Raw genomic sequence first — 17,372 nt, 5'->3', positions numbered from 1 at the left:
GGGGATGAGAATCTCACCTTGAAAACACTGAAATAAGCTGAGAGTAAAACGACAAACAATGTTAAATTAACAAAATACGAAAACTGTTTTAGTCTTGAATAATTCATGAAATCTCCTTTTTTCCAGGCAGATCAAATATACAACCATTTGACATGGTCCCTTTAAAATTCAATTATTTTGATTACTAACAGCAGTAGCATCTCAGAATTTCTATGGCATTTTTCACTTGGAAAATCCCCAAAATACTATATACCAAATACTGTGCATATTAGACAGGCAAGGTCGGTGAGGTAATATCTTTTATTGGTCTAATTTCTGTTGGTGAAAGAGACAAGCTTTCAAGCTTACCCAGCACTCAAACTGGTCCAATAAAAGATATTACCTCACCCATCTTGCCTCTCCCTAATAGTCTGGGACCAACATGGCTACAACAACTTTGCAAACAAACATACTGCACATATGGCACCTCAGACACACAGCCATCTCTGATACAGAGATTAGTAGTGAGGTAGGCAATATGGGCACAGTACATTGCCCAAAAATGCTGATTCCTGAGCTTGTAAAGGGATCCATGATGGCATATGGATCTGCCCAAGAGGACTGTTTTGCAGAATCACGGCATCCACTTAAAAACACTTGTTAGAATTAACACATTTATTCAGCAACCACCAAAACTCACAAAATAATTCAGAAAAGAACTTCCACACCACTTCTAAAGGAATAAAACTGTTAAAAGAACAAGCTCAATTGCTAAAAAAAACTGGTTGAACAACTGGTTCATGTTTTGGCAAGGGAAGATCTTTTAGAAACTTAACTTAAAACTAAAAAAAAAATACAAAAACAAAAAAACCTAGTCATGCTCTTATACTACCTGTAACAAGAGCGACAGAAACAAGATCCGTAAGTGCAAATATGACAAAGGTACAAAACAAGTTTGGATTTAATAAAACAAAGCAGTTAAGCAAGTATGTAACTTCTGAAAGAGCCAGTGGACTTACAGTTCTCTTTATGGCTTGCCACAGTTTTTTTTTTTTTTAAAGTGGTAGTAGCAGCTCTTTTGACTGGGTTGATCGACATTAAGGAAACGAATTATAACATATGCTATTTTACTCAGAAAAATACCCACACAAATAACCTCTCTCAATGTTGCTGATCAGACCAACTAGAGCATAAGGTTACAGAATAAGCTTCCAAGGGAAATAATGGAATCCCTATTACCAATATGATTAAAAGTATAGACTGACAGAGCACTAGAAAACACAGAGTATGGAACAATCTGCACAGGTAACAAGATAGAAAAGACTTATTTGTCATCCAGTCTGTCTGATGTGATTTTTTGAATTAGTGTCCTCTGGCAAATTGCTCCTTTAAAGAGTTCCTGTGTGCAATTATGCTTTTAAAAAAACAAAAACAAATATACTTTAAAAAGAGCAGCAGGCATACTTTCAAAATAGCAAGAACTTTGAGTAAGTTCCATGTGATCCAGTTGAGAACATGCAGAATCCGTTGCTCTGCTCCACAGGAATGCTTCATTTTTAAAGAGATGACACCAAGTTCAATAGAGTATGAAGATGGAAACTGTACCAACAGGAGGCAAATTCTGCTGTCATTTACACTGATGTCAATGTCTCTAGTGAAGTTAATAGAGTTACACCTGATTCAAACCAGTATAGTTGAGAGTAGAATTTAGCCTTTTATCTTTAAAAAGTCATTTAAAATGAATATTCAAGAAGAGCATTTGGAAAGGATTTATATTTAGATTACATAAGTGTCAGGATGTTACACTCATTGACTGACACTATTACAAAAACTAGTTACAAAAACTAGATTGTAAACAATGCCAGTGGCAAACAGACTGAGCTTTTAACCTGCCGTTGTGTCATTCAATATGGACTACGTAAACAAAACAAAGAGAAATGAGATGAAGAAGCTGATTACTGTTCATGGAAAGGTGGAAAATAAGGTAAGAGTACTTGAGATTTATCAAGATGTAGAAATCACCTGAGAAAGAAAGCCCTAGAGTGTGCTAAGAAGGGAACACAAAAAGAATGGCGACTGGGCAACATAAAGAATGGAATAATGCAGATACCAACCAAGAAAACCACTTGTCTATGGTGCGAAGAGCCACGATCAAAGATTCAAATGACACAGAATAGCTACGTACAGTTATATAGCTATGTACAGTTATGTAAACTTTCTATATTGTCTGATATTATACAAAATGGGATGTATGAACTCAAGACAGTCTTTTATAGCAGGATAGAAAAGCACAATTCTCTGAGAAAACATGAAACTAAAACTCTCTCTATATACAATCTTAGTCATAAAAAAACTGTACCTTTATGGATAAGATGCTTCCGGGTTAACTGAAGCACCCAAGAGGTCTCTTTTCCAAGACCATCACTGAAAAGCAGATAAGTAATGATTTAGGGCCTGATCCTAAGGGATGTTGAGGAAATGCAACTCTCATTGAAGTAAAATAACTAATTTAATTAAACACAAAGGATTGACATCTATGGTAGATGTGGATGTTCAGCATCTCTCAAGAATCGGGCTTAGAGAAAGCAACAGTCATTCTACTGCACCAGCATCCATTAGATAAAATTGTTACAACTGCATGAATCATTCAGCATAATGAGAGAAAATCACTAACTAAAAACCATCAGAGGATCAATGTCTCCTTGCTTTGAAAATAATTTTAAACCTTCTAGACTTCACCTCAACATGCATTTCCTCTAAATTTCTTGCATCTACCTAGGTGTAGACCACTATCCAGTGACAAAGTTCTACTTCTATTCTATTGATGTGATTTCTAAAAAATAACTAAGTCATTCTGACAAACAAAGTAAAAGATTACAAGACAAGTAGCTGTAAGGTTTGCAGCTATTTGTTTTTAACAAGATAGGAGGAGTAAACCAAGTGGAATTTTGCAGGTAGATTTCTATTCTTCCAAATTCTACCTTTTTTTAAAAAATACAGTTTTTACGCAAGATCCAGTCCCTATTCCTAGAAAAGAGAATCTTTCTTTCTGATGAGAAAATCTTTTGTTACAATTTACAGAAGACTAGGTTAGGAAAACTCTTCACTTTATCAGGAGACAAATTTTGAAGGCCACACTTCTCTATGAAGCTCAATGTGTATTAAGACATGAAGTTTTGCTTCCTCGGAGAGAGAGAGGATTTAGAGGGTACTAAATACTAGCAGAATTGGGATATGGGAAAATAATAGCAGAATATCTAATACCTTAAAATGGAACTCTGATGCACTGGTGCACCTAATTTTGTACACGCACAAAAAACCTATCTCCTGTGGCATTCTGGAATTTGGTTTAGGATGGGCCCACTACAATTTGCAGTACAGATTTTACAAGATGCCACCAGAAATAAAAATTAGTTACCAGTAATAACAGTTATCTTAGGGAGAGCAATAATAATCATTACTCCAAGGCAGTATCTGTAGTAGTTCCATACTTTGGGACCCTACTTAGTTGTGACAACTTGACAATTTGTAGGTATCTATTCACTTGGGTTAAAATTTTCCAAAGAAGCTAAATTAATTACTCAGGCTCCAAGTCCCATTTACAAAACTAATAGGCATTAAGAATCGTAAATCCCATTGACTTTCAATGAAACATAGGCACCTTGAGTTATTAAAGCACTTTTGACAATTTTACCCATTGTTCTTGATCACAAAGTGAAGAAAAAATGCGTATTGATTTATCACAGCTTGAGCTAACAAAGGAGAATGCTCTTCAGTTGGTTGGAACTTTCACTATTACAGGTGTCAGACAGAAAAAACAGTTGAAAAAGTTATTCCAAAGAAGGGAGAATAGATCCATTGCCCTTGCACCTTTTCTCCATATTAAGTAAGTACCTTTCACTGTTATGATGTATGATGAACACATCCACCTAACAGAAACAAAGACATGTTAAGATGAAAAACAAAAAAAGCGTCTGTCTGATTAAACCTCACTTCTGGCAAGAACACCTGCCATTTAGGTTACACACTACAGGGTTTTAAGAGGATCACTCTTGAGGGGCTATTAGTAAGAATCTCAGTCAATCTGCAATAAATGTTCTCCTTTCCTCACACTATAAACTCATCGACATTGCCCAGCCCTAGAGCTTGAGATCTTTAACACAGGAAAGTTGAACCTCTTCTACCTTGCTTGTTGATGTAAAATAAATCACTGTTTATCTATTTGAATTAGGACAGTTCATTGTTTCTTCTTCAGAAGGTTGAATATTCTTTGTAACAGACGTTTACCTGGAAAAGGTGCTAGTTGGGGATGTGCTGCTAAGGCTGTGGGAGTACCAAGTGTTCCCAAGCCACCAAACTCTGAATGCCCTGAGCTGGCTGTATGTAGACCAAAGACTGGGTGGCTGATCATTGGGAAGGCACTCGACACTGTGGACAGGTTACACGGTTGATCCCCAGCTGTTCTGAATAAATGTCCTGAGGGGAAAAAACAACACTTGAAATTGTACTATCAAAAACAGATGCTAACCATGTAAAGCCCAACCCTCATGTTTATAGAAAGTTTATAAACACATTTTCATATTTTTTTAAGAACTGTTGTGTAATTTTACATGTAGTATCCTCTGTTATTGCCATTCGCTTCTTATAAAACATGGATATTATCTGGAAACATTAACAATCCTAACGAAAGATTTGGAATATAAAAAATAGTAAAAAGTTCACATTTATCATGTAATTATTTTAGTAGTAGAAAATTTTTCTCTTTCCCTATAGTCAGTGGTACAGGATCACAGATACATAGTCCTTTATGACCAGAACTGACAACAACCCTGCCATGTCTATCCTTTATATATATATATATATATATATATATGGCCCTGATTCTGCTCTCTTCACTGAAGCAAAAACTCCCATTTTACTTCAATAGGAGTCAGGCCTTGTACAAATGAACACAAAATCTAAAACAAGTTTTGAGTATTTAAAGTTTGGTATTTGTTACTACAGCCCAAAGTTTTCAAAAGATTCTATAAGTCTTTCTGTAGCCATAAAACTAGCTGTACAAAAACTAGCTTCAGAAATCTTTTACTTGGAGTAATTTCCATTTTAATCAATGGTTATCAACTATCGATTATCCTTTTAAAAAAAAAAAAAAAAAAAAAACCACACACAGTCCAACTACATTAGAGCAAGTTGGTATTTCTGTAACCAATATTCTACTGGAACACTCAAAAATTTCTAATAGATAGGAAAGACACAATTTTCCTTTCCAGAAGGTATGTTAGTATGTCTCTAACATATTGTGTTCAACTAGGTGTTTTGTAACTTTCTATTTAGCTATTGATTCAGACCTACTAGTAACACAAGGAACACTAATCTGCAATTCCCAGAATTATCCCTAACACTTTTTTTTTTATACTATGTAGAAGACAGGTATAATTGTTACCCACAAGTCATCTGTTAACAGTTGATTTTAATGAGAGAATGTATATTTTTGTTAGTAGCTCAGCCACTTCATTCTAAATTCCTTCAGAACTCTTTTAGAATACCACCATCCAGTCCTGATGACTGACTGCTGTTTAGCACTTCCTCTTCTGACACCTCAGTGTCATTCTTGAAAGGACTAGCTCTGAGGCAGACACTGTTTAAAAGCACACTTTTGTGACTGTGTTGTTTTGTGACCGTGATGGTTGCTTAGCTAACTTCTATCCTGAGTAAAGATTTTAATCTTCTTTACTTTATTGGCTTCATTTTAAAAACAAAATACCTCTTTCTAAAATGCAAGCACTAGTTTTTTTTATATGATCCTTCCCATGTGGTTGTTCAACTTAATTATACTGTGGTCTGACTTAGGGATTCAATGGCAGTTACCTTTTGAAACAAATCCTGTCCAACTCTTCTGTTGTGGACTCTAGAACTACCCGGTCCAAGAAAATCACATAAAGGTACTGGTGAATTGCTTTTCTAAATACTGTTCTGGTTTGCGACACAACCAGTTTATATGGAGGTATATCACCCATTATTAGTGTTTTATTAGATTTAGTTGCCTCTGGTCTCCCTCGCATTACATACTCAATACCACTGGTCTCCTTTATGTTAAGTACTCAATATCGTTGGCCCTAATTTAGAGACTGGCAATAATCCTAATAGCATATTTATGTTCTTATGATTTGGGATTTGTATCCACAAAGATTATACTATACATTCTTCCACTGAGACACTCTCAGATTTTATGGAGTCTTCTAAGGACAGTGCTGCCCTGCCACTTTCACAACCTAATTTGTCATTTTTGCATAGGTTATAGCTGGCAGTTATAGAATTTCAATTTTTGGGGAGTCATTCTACTATATTTCAGAAGTGTGTTGTAGTCTATCACCAATATCATCTCATTGTTTCCTTTCACCCCCCTATATGTCTGCATCCATCTGTTGTCATTTGTTACTTAGATTATAAACTCTTTGGTGCAGGGACCTTCTCTGTTGGTACAGCACCTAGCACAATAATCCAGGTCCATGACTAGGGCTCCTAGGTGCTATGGTAATACAAACAACAAATAATCACCATCACCACCAAAAGTCCTGTTCCATTGGCAGGACTTCTAGTTCAGCTACTTAAAAGATTTTGCCATTAAAGATCTCATCCGTTTCTTCTCTTGGTTTTATTTTATCATAATCCTAGATTATTTTAGAGCTCTCTGGGACAGGGATTGTCTTTTTTTTTAATTGTTTGTATAGCACCTAGCACAATGTGGCCCTGATTGGGTAATGTAGATACTACTGTAATACAAATAATATACATCACCACTTCCTTATTCATCTCACATGGGTATACAGTTTTTCATTTTTTATTTTTGCTTGTATTTATCTTCTTTATCTGACACCTTGTTATTTTTCAGGCATTAATGTCAGCCATACAGATATTCATTTGTTTTATTGAAATACCCAGCAGATATTTTTGTCTGACTTAAGTTTTTCTTAGTGCCTGTCAATTTTTCCACAGCTCCTAGTTTAAATAATTCTCACAAACCTTGTCACAGCCCTCTGTGACAGACGTCTGATTCCACTGCAATTAACTTGGAGCCTATCCCTTCTGCATAGGCTTTCCTTTCAGCCACAGCGCTTAACAAATGTAAACACTTCCTCTTCACATGAGTTCTCATTCTCATCTTAAGACTCTGAAGTTTCTATAGTTTAAGTGACCCTGGGAGTGAACTTGAAAAAATTTCAGAAAAATGATCATAGATGCTTAAGACCCTTTTTGAACATTTAAATTTAACTTCCAGGACCTCTTTCGAATACCCCTACAGTACTTGTACCAATATACAGAATAATCACAGGCTCCTTCCCAGCACTCGCTAGAATTTTATCTGGATGCCTTGTGAAATCCAACACGTTTGTATCTTGAAGACATATTCCAAAACAGTTCAAATGGCCATTATATATTTAGCTATTTCTAATGATCAAATCTCCCATCACCACAGCCTAGCTATGTATCAGAATGGTAATCCCTTTCCCTGGAAGGGCCTCTCTGGAGTATGAAGAACACTCAGTCTCCTCCATCATTTAAAAGGGGTGTCCCAACTAAGACATTTTGCCCCTTTGTCCATACATGATATCACCAATAAATTTTTTAATAAAAAAAACTTTTATTCTGGTGCCTCGTAGTACAGGTGCAGTTTGGGTCTGAAGGGAGGGGAGAGCAGCAACGAGTCCTAACACCTTCCAACCACTAATGCTTCATTTTCCTGATGCAGGATAGGGGACTTCGGGAAAGTGACTATAGAGAATAAAGGGTGCCTGTAGTCATCTTTGCCTTCTGCAGAAAGATCTACACCTGATCGTTCAACATGCTACTGCTGAATGTCCTACACCTTTTTCCAGACCTTCAAATGGAAGGTCTATGCCTGAAAACTGTACATGCAGACACCTATTCATAAGCCAGTGCTCCAGCCACCATATCCATTGAATTAAAAGGTCCCCAGATCTGATGCTCAAACAAGTCACTACCCTCCTGTGCAACATATTTTATCTCATAAGTCTGCTCTCAAAAAAGAAACTCTGCCAGTGTATGAACCTTCTTCCATCTTTCAAACCTGTTCTTTGGCCATGCAGGTTAGGTAAATCTGCAATTCTCAGACAACAGAAACAGAAACCACAAAGCTGTGATTTAGGGTACAAGGCTGAGAATTTGGCTGGTCCTTCCTTTGACCATGCCTATCTCAACAACCAAACTTTCACATTGGTGTGTACTGGTGGAAGACATCACTGGCACGGTCTTCAGATTAGGTGTACTTTTTCTCCATCTACTGAAACAAGGGGAGAAGGAGACGTGAGGAGTCCTCTGTGCCTTTTCTACCAGCTCATAAAGAACAGGAAGCATGGGCATGGCAATTCTATTTGTAATGGAAGCTTGATCCAAGTACCTTATCAATCTTGGCTCTTTGGATTCCTGGAATAAATTAGGTCTAATCAGCTAGTGAAACCAGGGGAATATCAATTCCTGCAGAGCACAGTCACTGTGTTATTCTGCCCTCTGTGTATTTAACATCTCAGTAACCTGCAAAAATCCAAACAGCACTCATCTCCAGGCCCATTCCACAATCATACCACAAGAAGAGCAATGGTGCCAAACTGGCTGTGACAAGAGCTTCGGGGCATGTAATCATAACCAAGAAAATGCCTGTGCCAGTATATCTAAGCTCTAAAGCACAAACCTCAGTGCAGAAAGGGCTTCCCCAACACTTCTTACTAGATTTGTTGCTTGAGGCATCAAAGACTAGTGATACCATCATTGTGTATGTGATGGTGTTATCCAGGTGATACATTACAAAGCCAGGTGATCATGAACGTTCCTCACACAAAATGGTGGAAGGATCAGGCATAATGTGGCAAAAAACCTGTTTCCTCTATCTTTTTCAGTACTTGATAATATACTTTAAAATACAACAGAAAACAGGAGCTCAACTGAATTAATTTTTTTAAACTTTTTTTTTTTTTTTTTTTAAGTCGCATGGTGACTTCTTACTAAAAAACAGGTAAATGTGAAACAACATATGCTTTACATAAAAATTCAGTAAGGTGTAACCCTGTAGAAATACAGTAGAACCTCAAAGATACGAACACCTTGGGAATGGAGATTGTTTGTAACTCTGAAATGTTCGTAATTCTGAGCAAAACATGGTACTGTACCCTGCATTCAGTGTCTTCCAGCTGAGGCTGGAAGAAATCTCTGCAAAGGTGGCACCTGGCAGCACTGCCTGGTTGGCAAGCAGCTCCCTGCCCTATTCCTGTTTCTTGCCTTTGGGCTGATCTGGGGGTGGGGAGGCTGCCCCCATCCTTGACACTGCAAGCCCCAGCCCTCAGCCACCTCTCCCCAGGACTCACCCTGCTCTGGGCACTGCCCACTACGCTCTAGAGGCAATACGTGGCAGGGGGCTTGTGCCAGCCCGCTGCCAGTACCCCTTCCTCCCCTGCCCCTTGCATTCCCAAAGGTGCTTGCAGGATCCAGGAGAGCAGCCATGGGCAAAGCTTGGGCCGCATCGGTGCATAGGCTGTGGCTCTTTAAAACATCTTCAGAGCACAACATGCAGGCATTAGCTCAGAGCCCAGACTCTGGCTCCCACTCAAGCTCCAGGCCAGATTTTGGTTACAACAGTAGCAACTCAGTAGCGCCCTGTGGCAGGCTGCAGCTTATTTCCTGGGCTGCTTGTTCCCCTCCTAACAGAGGTTGGTGGTGAAAATAGCTTCCCCCTCCCGGTGGGGTGGCAAGGAGAGTGAAACATCATCCTTGGCTTACAGGAAACAGCACAAACCCCAGGCTGCTTCTGTTCTGCATGCTGACCTTTTAAGTATAGTACTGTATTTGCTTTCTCTCTTTTTTCCTCCCCCTCCGCTGCTATCTGATTGCTTAGTTAGGGCTCCACATGGTGTTCGGCTGACCAGTCAGTTCGTAACTCTGGTGTTCCTATCTTTGAAGTTCTACTGTACCACATGAAATGGAAATGACACTGTGCAATAGGCTGAAGAAACCACAATCTTTTAAAGTTTATTGAATTGGAAAAGGTGCAGAACACGAGACAGACTTCTAAGGTGAATTAAACTTGAACGCACAATACTTACTCCTGTGAGTAATTCCATTGATTTCAATGGAACTAGATTATTCTAGTGAATAAATTATGCAGCATCAAACTTATTTTTAAAAAACCTTTTGAATATAATAGATGTCATCCTATAAGTAATACACTCTTTACAAATATGAATTAAGCCTCACTATTTTGTGAGTTTACTTTACCAATGGCTAAACAGAACAACCTGTTCAAAAAGGTTACGTGACTTCACCCATGGTCACACAGAGAGTCAGTGACAGAGATAGGCATAAAACAGAGTCCCAACTTCCAGTCCCCTACCCTAACCATTAGGCAGCATTCCAATCCAATTAAATGTAGGAAACAAAAGCGTGTGGAGATGCATGAAGGCTCTGAAATTCTGAACAATACAGAAACGCTGGATGTAAAACTACTTGAAAGGTAAGAAACTGACAAAAAAGGATGTAGATTTAAGATGAGAGTGCATTCTGGGGAAATTTCTTCACATAGGGGATAATTGATGCATAGAATAGTATACCAATAGAAGTAAATAGAAGTTGAAGCTTTACATACCAGTGTATGAGAACATATGTTTTTGTATGTGTGTTTTTCATTTCATTTTTAAAGAAAGAGCCAGATAAGCAGTGAGGGAACAGAGGAAAGCCTCAAGCAGGTAGGCAGGCTGACGTAAAACACAGGCACAGTATTTTGCCTAGTCAGAAAGTTCCTATGCAAATTTTGACTAAAAAATGTTCAGTTTTACAATGCTCCAGTATTTTTGCTGAATATGAGGGGAAGGGAGAAAAAAATAAAGGGTCCCAAGTTTACCTGAGGATTAAAAACACTGCTGAAGATCAAGAAGGTAAAATTAAACAGCTTATGAAGCTCATAGTAACTACTGGCAATTGAATAAATTATTAATAAAAAAGAAAAATAATTGCAATATCTACATTCACAAACATTCACGTTAAACTCCTTGTGCCTCTTGTCAACACTAAACATTGTGCCAGGGAAATCCATCTCTAAGCATTAGAAAGTTTACAGACATTATCTCTTGTGCCTTCTGGCTCCACCATAGCAGACTCCTGTTCTTGCTGGAGGGTCTGCCACCTCCTGTTCCAGAAGAATCTTCATTAATGCAGCTTCACTTGGCCACCCTAGGAGAACCTCACTGAATACTATTCTTTCTTATCTGTCATTTTCCTTCAAGCCTTTTTATTCTTTTCTGATTCATGTTTCTTCCATTTCCCCACTGTCCTCTCTCCCCCCCTTTATAATAATTAATATTTATATAGTGACAAATTTGCATGGGGCTTTTCCAAAAAAGACAATCCAGGCCAGGAAAAGGTGACAGTCTAGGAGCCAGATACTGCCACTCTTCCTCATGTTGGGTAGTTCCTTACTCTGCAGGCAACCCTATTTAAGTACAGAACTCAGCCAACTGAGAGTAGAGTGGCATTATCTGGCCCTAGATCAGAAAATAAAGGCAGTGAAGACAAAATAGGAGTGGGCAGGGAAGGGAGAGATGAGGGTTAAAACAAAGTTAATGTGAACTGTAAACTATTCATAGATTCCAAGGCCAGAAGAGATCATTGGAATCATCTAGTCTGATCTTCTGCATAAGACACAAGCCATAAAACTTCCCCAAAATAATTCCTAGAAAAACATCCAAAATTGGCAGTGATGGAAACTCCACCAAGACCCTTGGCAAATTGTTCCAATGGTTAATTACTCTCACTCTTAAACATTTATGTCTTATTTCCAGTCTGATTTTGTCTATCTTCAACTTGCAGCTTGCAACTTGGATCATGCTATGCCTTTCTCTATGCCTAGATTGAAGAGCCCATTTGTTTCCCATGTAGATACTTATAGACTATCCAAGTCACCCCTTAACCTTTTCTTTGTTAAAATAAATAGATTGAGATTGTGGATGAAGTTTGTAAATTCCATTTATTTATTTTAAGTTGTGAATAAGATGGGGAAAGAGGGAAAGAGCAGATACAGCAGGAGCAGAGATCAGCAGTGGAAAAGTTGAAGTGTTTTTATAAGCAAGGATTTCGAAGATCAACAAAGGGATGATTGGAAGTGGGCAAAGGGGCAAGTGTAGCTTGAATGCCCATTTGTCTGCTTCTCCCACAAATGGATTTGAGCTTTCTTACAACTGCCTATTATATCTGGAACATCCTTCCTGAATTTATCCATAAAGCAGCTATCCTCTCCTCCCTCAAGACCCACTTCTGGTGTGATGTGTACAAAAATTCAGCCAACCAATCACAGGGAAGTTATGCAGTAGCCAAGCTGGCTGGATTTCTATCAAAATTTTTCTAATCACAAGTTGTACAACAGCCAGCCTACATACCCATATGATCTTACCTTTACCTTCCACCCTTCCCCCTTCTCTCCTATGGTCTGTCATGCTCACTTGCTTGTATTTTGCTTCAAATTAGACTCTAAGCTCTCCAGAGCAGATACTGTGCCTTACCTATTTATACAAAGCCTAGCACAATGAGATCCCACAAGGACTGGGGCCTCTGGGTGGGAACCTCAATATAAATAATGTTAGAGCTCACAAGCAGGGAGTAGAGAATTGAAGATGAGCGATGGAAAGTAGAGAAGAGGAACAACAAAGATAATTGTAGTTAGAAGAACAAAGGACGTAAGATGGAGAGCAGAAATAAGTGCTGAAATGTAGGCAGAGGCAGTGAGATGTACAGGGCTTTAATACCAAGGAGTTTGAATTTTGAAAGTGACATGGAGCTAAAAGAAGAAATTTGAGGGAGGGAATGTACAATATGCTCAAAGTAGGGAAAAAAGCTTCATGGGGGTTAGAGGGTCTGTTCTAGCGGTCTATGATCCATGGAGCAGGATGTGGGAGAATCTGTTCCTTGTCCAGAAATGCAAGAGATCTCACCATAATTACTTCAGCTTTGCACACAGATGCAGTATCTGGCGCTTACTGAAATCTCTCTCTCAGTTAATTTTACTCCTTCCTCTGAGGTTTTTTCCCCCTAGTGCAATACTGTGCCTATGTATGCAAAAGGATAACTTTATGAATAATGCTTTTGATCATCACACCCTATGACATCAGATGCTCTGTAGTCAGACATTTGCCTGTACCAGGATTTTTTTGTTTTGCTTTATTAGCACCACCAAGTGACAAGTGAAACATTATGCCCAATACCACAGACATTATGTTCACTGTAGTTTTAACATAGGTGAAGTTAAAACTTTGACAGCAACCTCTTTAAGTTTGTAAAGATCATATGTCTTGGTCACCCATTGAAATAATATTTTCATAATATAATGCACTTAACATAAACAAAACAAAACATGTGAGAGTTTCAAATAGGGCCTTTTGAAAAAAAAAATGTACTATGTGGTAACTGAGCCATTCTTTAATGTGCCTAGAAAACAGACGCTATCAATTTTTAAATATGTATTTTAAAAATTGAAGAAATACATTCAAATTGAAACTGTCCATCCATTTGTCCTCAAAGCAAAATCCTCTTACAACAAACTGGATAATAATGACATTTTCCATCCAAAATAATTATCTTTCTTTTCTAATAGTTGCATTAATATTCTGATTAGAGATGAATATTGGTATTTCTTTTATTTTTCTGTTTTAGTTTTTGTCCCTATTTAAGTTGTTGACATAATATGTGCAGGCTTTGCATACTGAAATTTAATATAAAACTGCATTGCTTAAGACTCTTGACTTACATTATAATAGGTTGAATATTTTCTTAGCAGAGCTTTTGAAATTCTACTGGCCAGTTACACAGATAAATGATTGAAAGCATTACCCCAAAGGCCAGCATCTGTTTCTACAACACCGGTGTCTTAGTAACAAGGAATGATAACTGCAAATACCTTTATTAATATTAATCAACTTCATGCTGAAATAGAACAACTCTTTTCAAAAGAACCAAAAAGGGATAAATACTTAACTGATGTATTAAATATATAGTACCAGTGAACAAAATCCTTCATCTATTAATAGAAGTACAAAAATGATTAGGTAGACATTTTAGGAAACAAAATTTAAAATACGAACGATGCCAAGACATTCTATCTTTTGGAGAATCCAGGAGACTGATTACTGTGACAGAAATGCAAGCATATATGTTGTTCTCTCTGTTTTTCAAAGTTCTTTAATCTTCACAATGCTATAAAAGCTTGCTGCAACATGTCTTCTGACATTAGGTTCTAGCTCTTTCAAATTGTATGCATAATTTCACAGCATTGGTGATTGTGCCGGCAGTGTAATAAGCTGAAAACTGAGGCTAATCATCAGAAAAGGTTGTATTCCCAAATAAAGGTCACATACTTTAATTAACATTTGTAATAATTGAGTGGAATAAAAGTGAACTTCAACTAAAATGTTTGTAAATTAAACTGAGGTCAAAGTGCAGCTCAACAAACTGGCTAAAGTACTAAAATATTTACATACAAAAACATATATATTGCAGTTAAGAATCAAAATGTACATTTTAACATACATTCTGATTATGGAATCACAGAAGCAAAACCATAGTTAAGTTACAAAGACACATTCCATTTTTAAGTCTCCATTTTTAACTTTCCCTTATAATTCGTAAGTGGGAGGAAGTCTTTTTTGGCTTAAATTTCTCAGACAAGATTTTCAAAATTGAGTGCCTAAAGTTAAGCTCCGAAGGCCTGATCCAATCAATGCCAAGGGCAGTCAGTGGAAAGGCTATCGTGCATAAGCAGATAATTAAGGCCCAAATCCGTATGCACATGCTTAACTTTAAGAGCAATGAGTAGCTAATGGAACTCCTCATGTTTAAAGGTAAGCACATTCAAAGCATATATAACACTGTAGCCTAAGTGGCCAGATTTCAAGAGAGTTGAGCGTACAGCAGCTCCAAATGAGGTTCAGGGGCTCAACACATGAAAAGAATATCTGACTTATTATTTAGGAGTCTGAATACAGATTTAAGAAGATATCTTTAGGCTTCTATATCTAAAGAAAATAAACATCAGGGCAAGATTTTCAAATGTAGATTTTATTGAAGACATATCCATATAAATCAGACTAAAATTACACATTTCCAAAATACACTTAAACACATGCAGTAATGTTTCTATTTCTCATGTTTAATCTTAGCCTATAGGTGGGTTTTTTTTTTTTTTTTTTTTAAGTCGGAAGAATGTAAGCCAAGTATTTTTGAGTTATATGGTGCTCTGATTTTTTTGCTATGTTTGCTTTCATGTTACTCAAAAAGGACCTTTAAAAGTTAGAATTCATCTTGGACATAGTATACGTAACATGTTTATTATGATTACTAATTATGTGTATTCCTGTAGCATGCACCCACCAAAACTGGAAACCCGTGATGCTATGCACTGTATGCACATAAACTTGAAAGACAGTCCCTGCTCCGAAAAGCTTACACTCTAAAAGACAAGACTGAAGTCTGAATGAGGCAGGGGTCCCATCGGAAAAAAATGGTATGTAATCATGTAATTGAAGATCATATAGCATATGCACAAATATGCCAAATTAAAGTTGCACGAGCAACCTTAATTCTGGCATAACTAACTTTTGCCCACCTAACTTTGCAATGTTAACATTTGAATGCATTTTTGGATGTACTATATTAAATGTTTTGTATAATGCTACAGAAGTGTAAAATATCAAGTCTGGTCAGTATTGTCACAGGTGGGAGAAACATTCAGGGCCTCTACACTACAAACTTAAATCGATCTACGTTATGTTGACTTACAGCCACCACATAATTACTGTGGTTGTTCATGCACACTACTCTCCTTCTGTCAGTAGTGCGCATCCTCAATAGGAATGCTTCCACTGACTTAAGAGGGGGCAACATAGGTGGCTGAGAGCCTGGGCTCTTAGCTCCACACACAGCTCCCCGCCAGGAGCCCAGGTGCTGCCCTGAGGCTGCCAGCTCCCCGCTGGCAAGAAAGCTGGTAAGAAGCAGGGAGCTAGGCACCTCAAGGAAGCACCCAGACTCCCAGAGGAAAGCCAGGCACCTCAGGACACCACCTAGACTCCCAGTGGGTAGCATCGGGGCAGCACCCACCTGGACTCCCAGCTGGGAGCAATGAGCCCAGGGGCAGCCAGGCTCTAGTTGGAGCCCCACCCTGCTGGCTTTCTTGTCAATTTCACAGCTCTAGCATGGAGTCGTGCAATTGACAAGAATGATAGCCAACAGTGGATTAAGTAACCCATAGTGTCTACATGGACACTGCATTGCCCTAACTACACTGACATAAGCCCTACGCCTCTCATGGAGGTGGAGTTATGATGTCGGTGTTGTAAGGCACTTACATCGGTGGGAACAAGGCAGTAGTATGTACACTGATGTAATTAGGTTGATGTAAGCTGCCTTACATCAACCTAACACCCTAGTGCAGACTAGGCCAAACTCCCAGCTGTGCTTTTATGGGATTACTACCACAAACTCCATTCACCACATCCTCAAGAGGGGGAGGGGGGAAAGATTTTCAATTTTAAAAAAAACAAACAAACAAAAAAAAACACACCTAAATTTTGCACAAAATGTAGATCCTGAAGCCACTCAGCATATAGAACTATTAATAAATACAGGAGAGTCTGTGCAAAGGACGACAGGTCAAGGTCCAAATGTTTGACAAAATGTAGTTTTATAAAAGCACTGAAGTCAAAGGCAATGCAGTTATACAGTTTACATTTTATTTACTAAATCTGCTCTTAACTCAACATTCATTGGAGCTGCTAAAGGATAATTTGGGATTGAGATGGAGGGATATAAAAATATTTAGCATTTAACTCTACAGATTTTTTGTTGCTATAATTTTAGCTATGTAAATAGGAAATCGTCTAATTCTTCAATTAAAGCTACCCTCTAAATTTGGGAATCTATGTTCACAATGCTAGAGGGCTCACTCCACCATGACTCAATTAGGGAGAAATCCTGAACTCCAAAAAGATTAATGAATCTGACTTTGGCAGAAGCTCTTGGTTTATGAAAAAATTATTTAAACTGATGTTTTATAAGACGTTAATGAACTTACTTTATTTAAATCAAAGAAGTTAGACTGTTTAACAAAGATTTTTCTGAATATTTTTCACTACTGATATCACCAAAATATTAAGTAATGAGGGGAGTGCTCACCTTTCATTAGTTTTGCTTTGGGTCCAGCCCTGCTATATTCACAAAAGTATAACCACTGAATTACTGCAAGATTTATTCATGTAAGTAAGGACTGAAGTATAGGGTCCTTGCAAAAGTGTTGACATCTCACCAGAGTGCATTTAAACTTCTTTCCAGAATTTAATTTTCCT

General features: G+C 37.8%; 1 protein-coding gene across 16 annotated transcripts in view; it reads right to left on the bottom strand.

Moving 5' to 3' along the window:
- The window catches only part of BAZ2B (bromodomain adjacent to zinc finger domain 2B), a 242,880-nt gene that overhangs the window by 114,397 nt on the left and 111,111 nt on the right, over window positions 1–17,372 (bottom strand). For all 16 annotated transcript variants that reach the window (XM_067549392.1, XM_067549391.1, XM_067549407.1 and 13 more), the window contains one exon: window positions 4,267–4,455. In XM_067549392.1, the coding sequence (XP_067405493.1) occupies window positions 4,267–4,455 (189 nt within the window). The remainder of the gene's footprint in view (window positions 1–4,266; window positions 4,456–17,372) is intronic.

The sequence above is a fragment of the Emydura macquarii genome, unplaced genomic scaffold, assembly GCF_026122565.2.
Source record: "Emydura macquarii macquarii isolate MOO-44397 ecotype Brisbane River unplaced genomic scaffold, CSIRO-AGI_Emac_v2 contig_1253, whole genome shotgun sequence".
Lineage (NCBI taxonomy): Eukaryota > Metazoa > Chordata > Testudines > Chelidae > Emydura > Emydura macquarii.
The sequence above is the reverse complement of the archived record's forward strand: the minus strand, read 5'-3'. Positions and strand labels throughout refer to the sequence as shown.